This window comes from Mytilus trossulus, chromosome 4 (genome assembly GCF_036588685.1).
Source record: "Mytilus trossulus isolate FHL-02 chromosome 4, PNRI_Mtr1.1.1.hap1, whole genome shotgun sequence".
Lineage (NCBI taxonomy): Eukaryota > Metazoa > Mollusca > Bivalvia > Mytilida > Mytilidae > Mytilus > Mytilus trossulus.
The window spans coordinates 38073503-38088490 of record NC_086376.1 but is presented as its reverse complement, the minus strand read 5'-3'; the positions used below and the strand labels follow the sequence as shown (position 1 = coordinate 38088490).

General features: G+C 32.0%; 1 protein-coding gene across 5 annotated transcripts in view; it reads right to left on the bottom strand.

The window, feature by feature from the left end:
• LOC134715254 (uncharacterized) overlaps window positions 1-14587 on the bottom strand; it is a 44775-nt gene extending 30188 nt beyond the window's left edge. For 4 of the 5 annotated variants that reach the window (XR_010106642.1, XR_010106637.1, XR_010106640.1 and 1 more), the window contains exons 1-2: window positions 14456-14587; window positions 1245-1321 (exon numbers count right to left, since the gene is read on the bottom strand). Coding sequence is in view for 1 of the 5 variants with exons in the window: in XM_063577318.1 (XP_063433388.1) it covers window positions 1245-1249 (5 nt within the window). In the remaining 4 variants the exon portion in view is untranslated. The remainder of the gene's footprint in view (window positions 1-1244; window positions 1322-14455) is intronic. The other variant, XM_063577318.1, reaches the window with a different exon arrangement.
• Between the last annotated feature and the right edge of the window lie 401 nt (window positions 14588-14988).

Below are 14988 nucleotides of genomic sequence, written 5' to 3'. Positions count from 1 at the left end.
GTATTTTAAAATTAATGTGCATGTCAAATTATCAGAAGTTGGTGGCTACCAAAACAATTTGATATCATTTTTATACATTTTGATAAAAAATGATTCAATATCAACTGAATTTCAAACAATCTTAATCAAGCCATATTTTTCAAATTACTTTAAAAAAATATTGACAATCAGAAACTTTACTTGCATTCAGATAATTTTGTTAAGACTTATTAAAGAATAGGTTTCCAAATTGTCCTTGTTAAGAGACTATTTGCTGTTGAAATTAATTTAGAAATTAATGTGAAAGCATGGTTTATGTCAAATACTATATATTATAAATTCTAGGACAAGTTGTTTATTTACAATTACAATACATTCTTATTATTCTTTATTAAACAAACTCAGACGCAGTAACTGCACTACAGGAGCATCAATTACACATAGTACATCATAATTATAGATGACAGAACAAGTGAAACTGTGAGTTACTGGTCACTAACACAGATGATACCCCCACCGCATGGGGATAATTTCAATAGTGTAAAAATATTTAAGTGTTTGTTAAACAGGAAGTTCTTGAGTGATGAATCTGAAAACATATCACAGTACAGTACAGCTGACTTGTATAAACCCTAAACCCAAATTTCAAAAATTCTTGTATTGTAGTTCCTGTGAAAAAAGTGACGAAAAATTTCAACTTGGCTATCAGGTGTAATATGATACACGTGTTCGGTAAACAGGAAGTTGCTGAGTGATGGATCTGAAAACGCATCACATGATATAAGTGATATATAGAAACCCCAAAACCAAATTTCAGAAACCCTTGTTTTAATTGGAGTTTCTGAGTAAAATGTGACAAAAAATATTCATGTGACGGACGGGCTGACAAACTGATGGATAGACAGAGGTTAAACAGTATTACTTTTCACCTACCCCCCCCCCCCCCCCCCCCTTCTCCTCACTTTTTTTTTAAAGTGGGGGTATAATGAGAAGAAATTATCTTTATATTTATTGAACTATGAGATTTCAAGTTATTAAAACAAATATTTAATAGACATTAAATAACTAAAAAGAATTGTATTACTGTATAATATTTCATAAAACTATAAACTATATTTTATTCAAATATTAATTTGAAAAAGAAATCTTGGACTAATTTGTAATGATTTTTCAAGCTGTTTCTCCAACAAATTTGAGAAATATTTTAATACCTTACAAATCATAACATTAAGTTTCAATTACAATTGTAATGACCAAATACTTACATCATCTTATCTGGCAACTATAATGAAATTGTCTTCCTTCGGGTCTAGGGCTGAACGTTCATCTTGGCTCCATCCGTCTGTAATACAAAATAAAATTATTCTTATATTTATGAGACAACAGTTAGTAAATTGAAATAAAAATATACTTAAATCAAAGTAATATGAAGATATCCAAATTGACAGTCAGAAACTTTTCTTTAGTTCAGTTAGAATATTAGAGAAAAGGTTTCCAAATTGTCAATGGTTAGATACATGTAATTAAGAGCTGACTGCCAGGAGTGCATGATACGCTGGACGCTTTTTAAAGAATAAAGTTCCATAAGTCCTCAATGAAACAAGTTACCAAAGTTTCATGAAAACTGCTCAAACCACTTATTGTCTGAAAAACAGGAAAATCCCCTATTTTTTTAATAAAATCTCCTAACTCAAAAAACACAAAAACTTAAAATTTCATGGCCATAAGACATTTTTTAAAGAAACTAGGGTCATTTTTGTGTTGACATTTTGATGTTTATCTTTGACGTTTAAATCAAATATCTTCAACTGTCAAGATTTTGGCCTAAAAATTTTCTTTTCAAATTCTCTTGAATATTTGATAAAAGTGTTAAAAGCATCTGAACACTCATTTTATTTTTCAGATTTATCATAATTATTTCAAAGTCAAATTTATATCAGCCTATGCCTGAAAATAGAGATTTTCCAATTCAGGAAAGCCTTAAATAAACATGCATTTTTTTCAACTGATTAAAACTTTATGAATATAAAAAAAAAAGATGTGGTATGATTGCCAATGAGACAAGTTACTGTCCAAAAGAGACCAAAATGACACAGACATTAACAACTATAGGTCACTGTACGGCCTTCAACAATGAGCAAAGCCCATACCGCATAGTCAGCTATAAAAGGCCCCTATAAGACAATGCAAAACAATTGAAATGAGAAAACTAACGGCCTTATTTATATAAAAAAATGAACAAATAACAAATATGTAACACATAAACAAACGACAACCACTGAATTACAGGCTCCCAACTTGGACAGGCACTCATTGTTGAAGGCCGTACAGTGACCTATAATTAATGTTTGTGTCATTTTGGTCTTTTGTCTCATTAGCAATCATTCCACATCTTCTTTTTTATATTTTATACATTGTTGTACATACTTAAATAATGTGGTGGGGTTATAAACATGTTAGTGGGATCCCAACCCTCCCCCTAACCTGGGTCAGTGGTTTAACAGTACAACATAAGAACGAACTATAAAAACCAGCTGAAAAAGGCTAAACTCATCAGATGGACAAAAACTATGTGACAAGTGGACGTGGGCTGGTACTTTTACATCCCGACAACAAAAAGACACTAGGAACAGATCTGAGAGTTCTCACAGTTATCTGACAGCTAGTTCAAAGCCACTTACAACTTATAAAAAAATCATGCATCTAAGATGAAGTTTTTTAACCCTAAATTATTCTTACATATATATATATATATATATATATTTACAGATCTAACATTGTTGGGTTGATGTTTAGACGAGTTGTATATACATTATGTACACAGCCATGTATCACCATCATTGATGGCGATCCGATGGATATATCTGTTGTAGGGTTGTCACTGACTCAGACGTACTTATGAATATAATTATTTTCTGTGACTGTATCTTACATTAATTTGTAGGATCCTTTACTATAGATAATTTAGCTGATCTGTAACAATAACATCTTCATGCCTAATATATCATGTACTGTAGTACGCCGCTAGATTAAAACTGACGTGGAAAGGTAACATATGGCCACCGAAAGCTCTTTTTATGAGAGCCCAGGTGGTCGTGTGGTCTAGCGGGACGGCTGCAGTGCAGGCGATTTGGTGTCACGATATCACAGTAGCATGGGTTCGAATCCCGGCGAGGGAAGAACCAAAAATTTGCGAAAGCAAATTTACAGATCTAACATTGTTGGGTTGATGTTTAGACGAGTTGTATATACATTATGTACACAGCCATGTATCACCATCATTGATGGCGATCCGATGGATATATCTGTTGTAGGGTTGTCACTGACTCAGACGTACTTATGAATATAATTATTTTCTGTGACTGTATCTTACATTAATTTGTAGGATCCTTTACTATAGATAATTTAGCTGATCTGTAACAATAACATCTTCATGCCTAATATATCATGTACTGTAGTACGCCGCTAGATTAAAACTGACGTGGAAAGGTAACATATGGCCACCGAAAGCTCTTTTTATGAGAGCCCAGGTGGTCGTGTGGTCTAGCGGGACGGCTGCAGTGCAGGCGATTTGGTGTCACGATATCACAGTAGCATGGGTTCGAATCCTGGCGAGGGAAGAACCAAAAATTTGCGAAAGCAAATTTACAGATCTAACATTGTTGGGTTGATGTTTAGACGAGTTGTATATACATTATGTACACAGCCATGTATCACCATCATTGATGGCGATCCGATGGATATATCTGTTGTAGGGTTCCCTTACAGAAAAATAAGGCTTCTTGCAAATATTTGCGGCAATATTGCTGCAAATATTCATTTTTCGTATGCAAATTAGTTTTCTTGCAAACAGTTGCTGCAACATTGCCGCAACAAATTGCGGCAATATTGCGGCAAATGTTTGCGGGAAAATCAGTAGCTGTGATTGTTGCAGCAATATTGCGGCAAGTTCATTAGCTGCAATGTTGCAGCAATATTGCAGGAAAATTAATTTCTTGCAATATTGCGGCAACATTGCAGCAAATCTTTCAACAATTCAGGTGTAAAATTTGGAATTAAAAACTAAACATTTAATAATTTATGATTTAATAATAAAAAAAAAAAATTCTCTGTCCTCTATAGGTTGAAAATGGTCTCTGTCCTCTATAGGTTGTCGTGTTACATCTGTGTAGCTTTCAGTTCTGTTCTCTGTAAGTCTCACTGTCCTTAAAGTTGAATTTTCTGATTTCAAAAATACTGCAAAATAAAAGTTGAAGAATTTTAATTAGTAGACATAAAAAAAATAACTAAAATTATAAAGATACACATATAAGTTACTACTATATGGTTTAATTTTGGATGTAACGTGTCTTCTGATTGGCTGACGTTATTTTGTTATCAGCCCATATACTTAATTTAGTCTTGTGACCGTGATGTCATCAACGTTTTTTCATAGCTTTTTACGGTTTAAAATGGAATTTAGTATTAAATTATAAGAAATGACTGTAATATTTTTTCTGTCTATTCAAAATAACATAACAAATTTGGTGCTCACTGTTAAATGACTTGCTACAAATGAATTTGTTTCACTTAAAGGGTCAATGTCTAAAAGTGATAAAGTCCTTCTAGAAATTGCATATAACTATAGAATACATTTAACCTCATGCCAGTACTAGGTTGTTATTGTTTTTTTTGAATATTTGTTTTTCATTGAACTATAACATAATTGGTCTTGTCTATTCTTTAAAATGTTAATTTTTGTGATAAGTTGTGTATATATGAAAGCTATACATTGTTGCCATTTGTTGACAAACCTCTTATTGGCACAGTTAAATCACAGATCTCTAATTTAATACCAAACTGCTTTTATTAGAAGATTTCTTGTTTCAATATATATATATAAGTAATGTTATTTCTAAAACATACAGTAATTAAAAGATTTAAAAAAATATCTCCTGTCTTACACAATTTTGATAATATTCATGTGCATAAATCTATTGTCTAATACTTTTGCCAACTCTATTAAATTAAGAAGACTCTTTATTTATCACTATTTGAACTGTTAAAGAGCATGCACTTATTCAAAATGGTGGACATTCAACTCCATTTTACTTACCAAAAGATGTTGTCCAAATTGTGTGTAAACACCAATCTTCCTGAATCCAAGAGTCATGTCAACTGAAGGCTATCATCTGCATTACCCAGTGTCAATAAAATCAATTGGATCTTTTGGATCTAACATGTCTAAATCCATTGTAAAATTCATATTACTTTGTTCCTGATAGAAGACATCTTTGTTTGTTGTATGCATGTTCCTGTCCAGTTCAAATTTTGAATATATGTTGATCAAGGTTGCTTAGGGTATTGTTTCAATGTGATCCCTTTGAAATTTGCCCATAATTAAAAATATCCATTGCCTTAATCTTGAATATTTGTTATTTATTATAATAAATAAATAATTATAAATACATTTTTTTATCTTTGGTGTTATAAGTTATAATGGAAATATATACAAACAAGAAATGCTCTGCCCTTAATTTGGCCTCAAACTCTGTGTACATTAATTTATGGTACTTCCTGTCTTTACCACTCCACAGATAAAGAAAACCAGATGTGCATGGCACATTACATTTCTATCACCAGCTCATATTACTAATTGAGATGAGAAAGATAATTTGTGTATAAATAATTTTAAAATAATGATACTAGAAATTAAACTGCAGGTGAGGCTAAATTCATTTGATGGAAAATATTAGAATTAAAAATATTGTTTATAGAAAAATGTCACAAAAAAGTGACAAAAAGGCATAATAATACATATATAACAAAAAGTATTATGACTCAATTATTTAGATTAAATTTGTTGAAATGAATACCAAAGTATTCTTTCCTTACAAAATATCTAAAATTGTGATAAACGTGCAGTTTAGGAATTCTTTAAATGCATTAATTGTTATTTGAAGATTATTTCAAATAAATTATTCAAATATCCAGATTTATCTGAGTAAAATAAAGTATGACAATAACAAATTTAGATAATTTGAAGTAATTCCACAACCGAATGTTCAAAGAAACCATACGTTGTGTATTATTTGAACCTTAAATCTTTAAAAATGTAATATTTTAAAATGCTTCAAATATTGGTGCATTACTACATATCTGATATTATTAAAGAAACTTTTCTTGCAAAGTTGTTGCAAATAATTATTCCTTAAATAATAAAAGAAAAGGTTCCTGCAACTTTCTGGCAAACAAATTCTTTCTTGCAACATTGCAGCAAACTTGCTGCAATTTTCTTGCAAACAAATTTTGTTGCAGTAACATTGCGGGAATATTGCAGGTAGCTGCAACAACCTGCAACTTTCTTGCAAACACTTCTCGCAAACAAATTTGTTTGCCGCAATATTGCCGCTATATTGTTGCAATATTGCAGCAAACTTTTCATTTCTGTAAGGGTTGTCACTGACTCAGACGTACTTATGAATATAATTATTTTCTGTGACTGTATCTTACATTAATTTGTAGGATCCTTTACTATAGATAATTTAGCTGATCTGTAACAATAACATCTTCATGCCTAATATATCATGTACTGTAGTACGCCGCTAGATTAAAACTGACGTGGAAAGGTAACATATGGCCACCGAAAGCTCTTTTTATGAGAGCCCAGGTGGTCGTGTGGTCTAGCGGGACGGCTGCAGTGCAGGCGATTTGGTGTCACGATATCACAGTAGCATGGGTTCGAATCCCGGCGAGGGAAGAACCAAAAATTTGCGAAAGCAAATTTACAGATCTAACATTGTTGGGTTGATGTTTAGACGAGTTATATATATACAGATATATACAACTCGTCTAAACATCAACCCAACAATGTTAGATCTAAATTTGCTTTCGCAAATTTTTGGTTCTTCCCTCGCCGGGATTCGAACCCATGCTACTGTGATATTGTGACACCAAATGGCCTGCACTGCAGCCATCCCGCTAGACCACACGACCACCTGGGCTCTCAAAAAAGAGCTTTCGCTGGCCGTATGTTACCTTTCCACTTCAGTTTTAATCTAGCAGCGTACTACAGTACACGATATATAAGGCATGAAGCGATCCAATGGATACATCTGTTGTAGAGTTGTCACTGACTCAGACATATATATATATATAGACATGTTTTGGTCGAAAGATTTTGGACTTGTGTAAATCGTCTGGGGTTAGAGTATGTAATGAACTGTTCAGGAAAAGCAGTGGTAAATTTACATTTCAGAATAAAAATGGTTGTACTAGCTTTATTGACTATGTGTTATTATCTCATGAATCTTTTTCTATAGTAAATAATTTTATTTAAAATTATAAAATATAATACCTATAACTAGAATGAAGAGTATAAAGATGATATAAAAAGAGACCATTGTGAAAGTGCAGATAAAATAAGCGATCTTGTGAATAGTATGAATGAAACGGACAATATTGATGCCATCATATTGTGGCTGAAACGAACGACAATTTTTTAAACATTACAGGAAAATACACAAAAAGAGAAGTGATTAAAACTGTTATTAAAGTCTGACTATTGTAACGGCAAAAAACGAAATTTGAGAGTAACTGGTTTAAACAGTGTAAGCTGTGGCTAAGTGGCGAATGTAAAGAGTTATACCGGAATTACAAACGAGCATTACTACAGTTTAAATTATGTAGAAGTGAGGAAAATAGACTTTAATTAAATATTTCAAAACAAAGATTTAAGCGTTACATAGGAGAATACTTTAAAAAGGCGTTACAAATTAAACCCAGAGAGGAGATGTGTTTAGTTCGAGAGAAGAACCAACCCAAAATACTTTTACAGAAAATTTCCAAGAAAAATAAAAACACTTAATAGCAATTTAACATTAGATGACTTTGTCACAAATTTCAAGAACTAAGTATCGAAAGACAATATTACAGACGGTCAAGTAAATAATGAAAACTATGATGTGGTTTATTCAGAATATTAGATCGCCCATTTACAGAACAAGAAATAGACATATGTGTGAAAAAAACTAAAACGTGAAAAGGCGCCAGGATATGACAATATTTTAAATGAATTTATTAAAGAATGTAAAACTGTCCTTTTGCCGTTACTATGCAAGTTTTTTAATGTTATATTATGTACAGGATGGTTCCCAGAAGTATGGGTTACTAGCGTATTAGTACCACTATTCAAGAAAGGCTCGATGAATGATACGGGTAACTATAGAGGAATATCACTGGTTTCTCACGTTGGATAGTTATTCACATCGGTGATACATACTAGATTGATGAAATGGTGTAAAGAAAACAGTATTTTGACAGATGCGCAATTCGGTTTCATTCCAGGATATGGTACAAGGGACGCAATCTTTGCTCTTTATTCTGTTATATAGCTAAATCTTTACGTAAAGGAAAACTGTTATATTGTTGCTTTGTTGATTATGTTAAAGCTTTTGATAGCGTTTCACATCTTATTTTATGGCAAAAAATGCTTAAGTGTGGAATAACTGGTAATCTATTGTGCTTAATTAAATCTATGTATTCTAAATTCAAAACATGTGTTAAGTGAGATGGTCAGTTTTCAGAGTTTTTTAGTTGTAACGCAGGATTGATGCAAGGGGAGTCATAATCTCCTTTTTTATATTTGCTCTATGTGAATGATATAGAAATAGAATTAATCAAACTGGGTATTGAGCCATATGAAGTCAGAATGTTAAATTTATATTTGTTCATGTATGCAGACGATACAATTCTTTTTAGTGAAAGTGTTATATTGAGTTACAAAAAAGGATAGATACTATGAATGAGTGTTCAACACAGTATGGGCTTAGACATATAAATCTAAGTAAGACAAAAATTGTATTTAAATGGTCACATAGTAGAAGTATGTAATGAATTTGTTTACCTGGGTTTATAAAAGTGTTTAATTATAACGGTATATTTACTGTAACACAAAAGACACTAACTGAACAGGGTAGAAAAGCTACTTTCAGCTTACTTAGCAAAACATATGATGATTTTTTTAATATAGAAACTTTACTATCTTTATTTGATACTTATGTTACAAGTATAATGAATTATGCCAGTGAAGTCTGGGGCTTATTTTTGAGTGAATTTAAACAAAGAGTAATAGATAATTATATATCTGAAGGTTTATCATATTTTGAAAATTCGTCGAAATGTACTTTGTATCAGTATTTACATGATGGTCTCACTATGCAATTTTATCTTAGTCGTCCATTAAACAGTTTGTATAGATCTTATATTACTAGATATAGACTAAATGCTCATGCACTATGTATAGAAACAGGTAGATACTATAGTATAGCCAGAAATAAACGTTTGTGTAGTATGTGTAATAAAAATGCTATTGAAGATGAGTATCATTTTATTTTAGAATGTGATAAATATAACGACATCAGATGTAAATATTTAAAGAGTTATTACTATGAGAAACCATTCTACTTTTAAATTAGTACAACTGTTATCTGTAAGAAATGTCAGAGCTAAACAACCTTGGAAAATATTTATTTTCTGCAGAAAAAGCATGTACTAATGGTTAATTATTCAAATGCTAATTTTTAGTTTAATATGTCTATATGTCATACTCCGCTTAAATCTTTCATTGATTTGTATAATTTGTGTATAAATGTAATATTATGCTGTATATTATCTATTGGATATTTATATTGTGTAAATCCAATAAGCTGTATTTGCTTACAGAAATAAAGTATTATTATCAAATTGTTCTTTAAATGTACAGAGAATGTACAAAAAACATACCACATGAGTATAAAATACTTAATAGTATTGGGCCATGTTATACTGAGAATTAGTTAGAGTAGATTTAGGCTGTAGCCCATATTGACAGATAAAAATATGAAGACACTATCTGATGACCAGTTTTATAGCTTTTCAATGGAAAACTTGCATGTAGTTTTAGTCTTGATTGGTACATATTTGGACCACTTACTATCATAATGAAAAATTTAGCATATAAAAGGAATAAGGTTTTCTGATCATGGTATAGTGCTTTTTTACAGATTAAGTGATCGAAATATTTGTGATTGACTACAGATTTTATGTTAATAGCTCATCACATTTTACATACATGAAACAGGCAGCATAACCAAAAATAATGCTTGAATAATAATTATTTGAGACATCTGACAAATCATGATAATGATATTTTGACGAATCACGGTAAAATTTTCAACAATTAAAATGACATTAACGGTAGCCAAAAATTATTGTTTGACGGCAAAAAGTAAAGGGCATTACCACACTCATAAAATGCTAACTGCTTGAAAATGCTTATTTTAGCCATGTAATGCCAAAATGGGACATTTTAACAGAATTTCTGTAAACAAAAGATGTAAATCCTTTACTTTTATTGAGTTTGACAAATTGAAACCAGCAAACCATTCAGGAATTAGTCTCTTGGGCCTGAGAACACATTTATTTCATAGTGCATTTCTTTGAGACAATAAATTCAAATTAAAAAAATCGCACCAGCTGAATCTCAAAAAGATTTTTACAGTGTAGTGTACTACTAGTGAGACAAATAATATCAAATTTATAGAAACTTCTAACAGCTTTAACTCAAAATATTGACAATTCTGTGTTAAGGGGATCTATTTTAAGTTCAGTTTGATTATGCTTCATGCAGACGTACCAGTAATAAAATTTGACCTTTTTTTTTATTAAACTGGACCAAATCACTACTTAACGTAAAGATTCAACACCCATTTTTTTTAACATGTAATTACATCCCCCTACTTTATATTTCATGCATTAAATATTAAGAAATAAATTGGACAAGTGTATCAAATAAACTAGAGGCTCTAAAGAGCCTGTGTCGCTCACCTTGGTCTATGTGCATATTAAAGGACACAAATGGATTCATGACAAAATTGTATTTTGGTGATGGTGATGTGTTGGAAGTTCTTACTTTTCTGAACGTTCTTGCTTCTTACAATTATATCTATAATGAACCTTGCCCATTAGTAACAGAGAAAAATATTTGGTAAAAATTTACATAAATTTACCGAATTAATGAAAATTGTTAAAAATTGACTATAAAGGGCAATAACTCCTTAAGGGGTCAATTGACCATTTAGGTCATGTTGACTTATTTGTAGATCTTACTTTGCTGAACATTATTGCTGTTTACAGTTTATTTCTATCTATAATAGTATTCAAGACTAGAGGCTCCAAAGAGCCTGTGTCGCTCACCTTGGTCTATGTGAATATTAAACAAAGGAAGCAGATGGATTCATGACAAAATTGTGTTTTGGTGATGGTGATGTGTTTGTAAATCTTACTTAACTAGTCTTGCTGCTTACATTTATCTCTATCTATAATGAACTTGGCCCAGTAGTTTCAGTGGAAAATGTTAATAAAAATTTACAAATTTTATGAAAATTGTTAAAAATTGACTATAAAGGACAATAACTCCTTAGGGGGTCAATTGACAATTTCGGTCATGTTGACTTATTTGTAAATCTTACTTTACTAAACATTATTGCTGTTTACAGTTTATCTCTATCTATAATAATATTCAAGATAATAACCAAAAACTGCAAAATTTCCACAAAATTACCAATTCAGGGGCAGCAACCCAACAACGGGTAGACCGATTCATCTAAAAATTTCAGGGCAGATAGATCTTGACCTGATAAACATTTTTACCCCATGTCAGATTTCCTCTAAATGCTTTGGTTTTTGAGTTATAAGCCAAAAACTGCATTTTACCCCTATGTTCTATTTTTAGCTGTGGCGGCCATCTTGGTTGGATGACCGGGTCACGCCACACATTTTTTAAACTTGATACCCCAATGATGATTGTGGCCAAGTTTGGTTCAATTTGGCCCAGTAGTTTCAGAGGAGAAGATTTTTGTAAAAGATAACTAAGATTTACGAAAAAATGGTTAAAAATTGACTATAAAGGGCAATAACTCCTAAACGGGTCAACTGACCATTTCGGTCATGTTGACTTATTTGTAAATCCTACTTTACTAAACATTATTGCTGTTTACAGTTTATCTCTATAATAATATTCAAGATAATAACCAAAAACTGCAAAATTTCCACAAAATTACCAATTCAGGGGCAGCAACCCAACAACGTGTTGACCGATTCATCTGAAAATTTCAGGGCAGATAGATCTTGACCTGATTAACATTTTTATCTCTGTCAGATTTCCTCTAAATGCTTTGGTTTTTGAGTTATAAGCCAAAAACTGCATTTTACCCCTATGTTCTATTTTTAGCCGTGGCGGCCATCTTGGTTGGTTGACCGGGTCACGCCACACATTTTTTAAACTAGATACCCCAATGATGATTGTGGCCAAGTTTGGTTCAATTTGGCCCAGTAGTTTCAGAGGAGAAGATTTTTGTAAAAGTTAACGACGCCGGACGCCGGACGCAAAGTGATGGGAAAAGCTCACTTGGCCCTTCGGGGCAGGTGAGCTAAAAATGCAAGTTATACACTGTTCAGACTAGGGACTATACTTGTAGATGTAGGTTTACAACACAAAATTAATGTGGTCAAAGATCTTAAGTACAAATCTTATGCACAATACTATGCAATTGAAGATTTATTTTTGAAACTTTTCAATAATCAAAATTTGAAAAATAATAAAAAAAATAATATGAATCCCTTAAATACAAGAGTGCACACGCTAAAATTTCTTGTCTCCTTCACTATAATAATCATTGATATTATGTTGATAGCTTTATAACAACTGTCACATAAACTTAACATTAACCAAGAAAACTAAGTATTGACCAATGAACCATGAAATTGAGGTCAAGGTCATATGTACAGCTAACAAAGGTTCTATACAACAAATATAGTTGACCTTTTGCTTATAGTTTAAGAAAAACAGACCAAAACACAAAATCTTAACACTGAATAATGAACCATGAAAATGAGGTCAAGGTCACATAGAACCTCTGTGACTGACATATAGATCATAAAATATTCCATACACCTGACCTATTGCAAATAGTAGTAGAAAAAAGACCAAAACTCAAAAACTTAACTTAGACCACTGAACCATGAAAATGAGGTCAAGGCCAAATGACACCTGCCAGCTAGACATGTACACCTTACAATTAATCCATACACCAAATATAGTAGACCTATTGCATAGAATATAAGAAAAACAGGCCTAAACACAAAAACTTTACACTTAGCAATGAACCGTGAAAATGAGGTCAAGGTACAATAAAACCTGTGCAACTGACAGAGATCATAAAATATTTCCATACACAAAATATAGTTGACCTATTGCATATAGTATTAGGAAAACAGACAAAAACTCAAAAACTTAACTTTAACCACTGAACCATGAAAATGAGGTCAAGGTCTGGTAAGATGACACCTGCCAGTTGGACATGTACACCTAACAGTCCTTCCATACAACGAATATACTAGTCCTATTGCTTATAGTATCTGAGTTATGGATTCGACCACCAAAACTTAACCTTGTAAACTGATCCACAAAATAAGTTCCAGGTCAAGAGAAAAAAGTCTAACAGGCATGAGGACCATGCAAGGTATGCACATACCAAATATAATTATCCTTTAACGTATAATAAGAGAGAATTTAACATTACAAAAATGTTACTTTTTTCCAAGTAGTCACTGAACCATGAAAATGAGGTCAAAAACATTGGACATGTGACTGACTAAAACTTAGTAATATACAAAGCAAGAAGCATCCAGGTCTTCCACCTTCTTAAATATAAAGCTTTTAAGAAGTTAGCTCTGCTGGACATTCATTTTGTGCAACACTTCTATTAAGTTGAACTATACCATTAGTTTGTGAACATGTTATCATTAAGGATTGTGTACTCTTGTCAAGTCCTTGACTCTTGTGTTTATAATTCAATGCTATAAAACATATGGAAAATTTATTGAAAATCCACAGCCTTTCCCATTGTACTCTCATATTTGGCAATTCAATACTTGATAGATAGAGGATTATGACATGCATTACTAGCAATGATTTCCTTAAAACAAGTTATTTAATTTAGTTATTGGTAAAAAGCAAATATAAATATGGATCAAACCAAGTACACCTTTTGAGGTGCGTTCAACTGAAGTGACTCTACAGTGTTTTTTTGCAACTTAAATAAAGGTTGTTAAGAACTTTTTGTAATACAAACACTAGCACTTCACCTGATAGAAAAGCAAGTCTACGTTTAAAATTTTATAACAAAAATCTCTGTATTATAAAAGGATGTGGATTTTCTATAAAAATCTTAGCTTATTTGCCACAAATTCCACCTTTTCTATTAAATGCATTGAAACAGTAAACAATAATGCTTTGAACGAAGTTTCCCCTTGGTATATGTACAAAATGGCTTATCTCTTTTATTCAAATGTTATATTTGTTGTTTTGATACTATATTGCAGTTTGAAAAGTTCACCCTTAACTGTCTGTAAAAGGGGTAATAAACCAGATTATTAAAGAAAGAATAACACCTACCTTAGCAAGAGACTTTCCAACCACCACCTCAGTGACTGTGTAACTAGTAATTCGAAATGAAACCCCTCATGATAAATGTTCACAAATTAGAACAAAAGAACTTTTCCGCCAAATCAAAGTGCCCAATAAATAGCCGTGAGGTATTTTGTCTAATGAACCATGAAGCCTAAATACAGTATTGTAAAATCTGTTCAAGTTCAAAACTACAAGTTTAACCTTTCTGAAGCCGTATAAAAAAAATACGCCAACATCTGTTTCATTGTGATTTTTAAGGTGCAAAGACACTAGAAAAATTAAATGAGGATTATTTTGTTTCATTTTTGTTTTTTCGTTTGCAGAACAAAAGCATTTTGCAGGGGCGGGTCCAGGTAAGGGCGTAATGGGGGCGTACTTTTCCCCCCAAAAAAAATATAATAAAAATTAAATATATCAGCATCGCGGTCTCACTAATTAGCGACAACAAGAATTTTAGCGACAACAAGCGTCAACAAGCGACAAGAAGCGACAACAAGCGTCAACAAGCGACAAGAAGC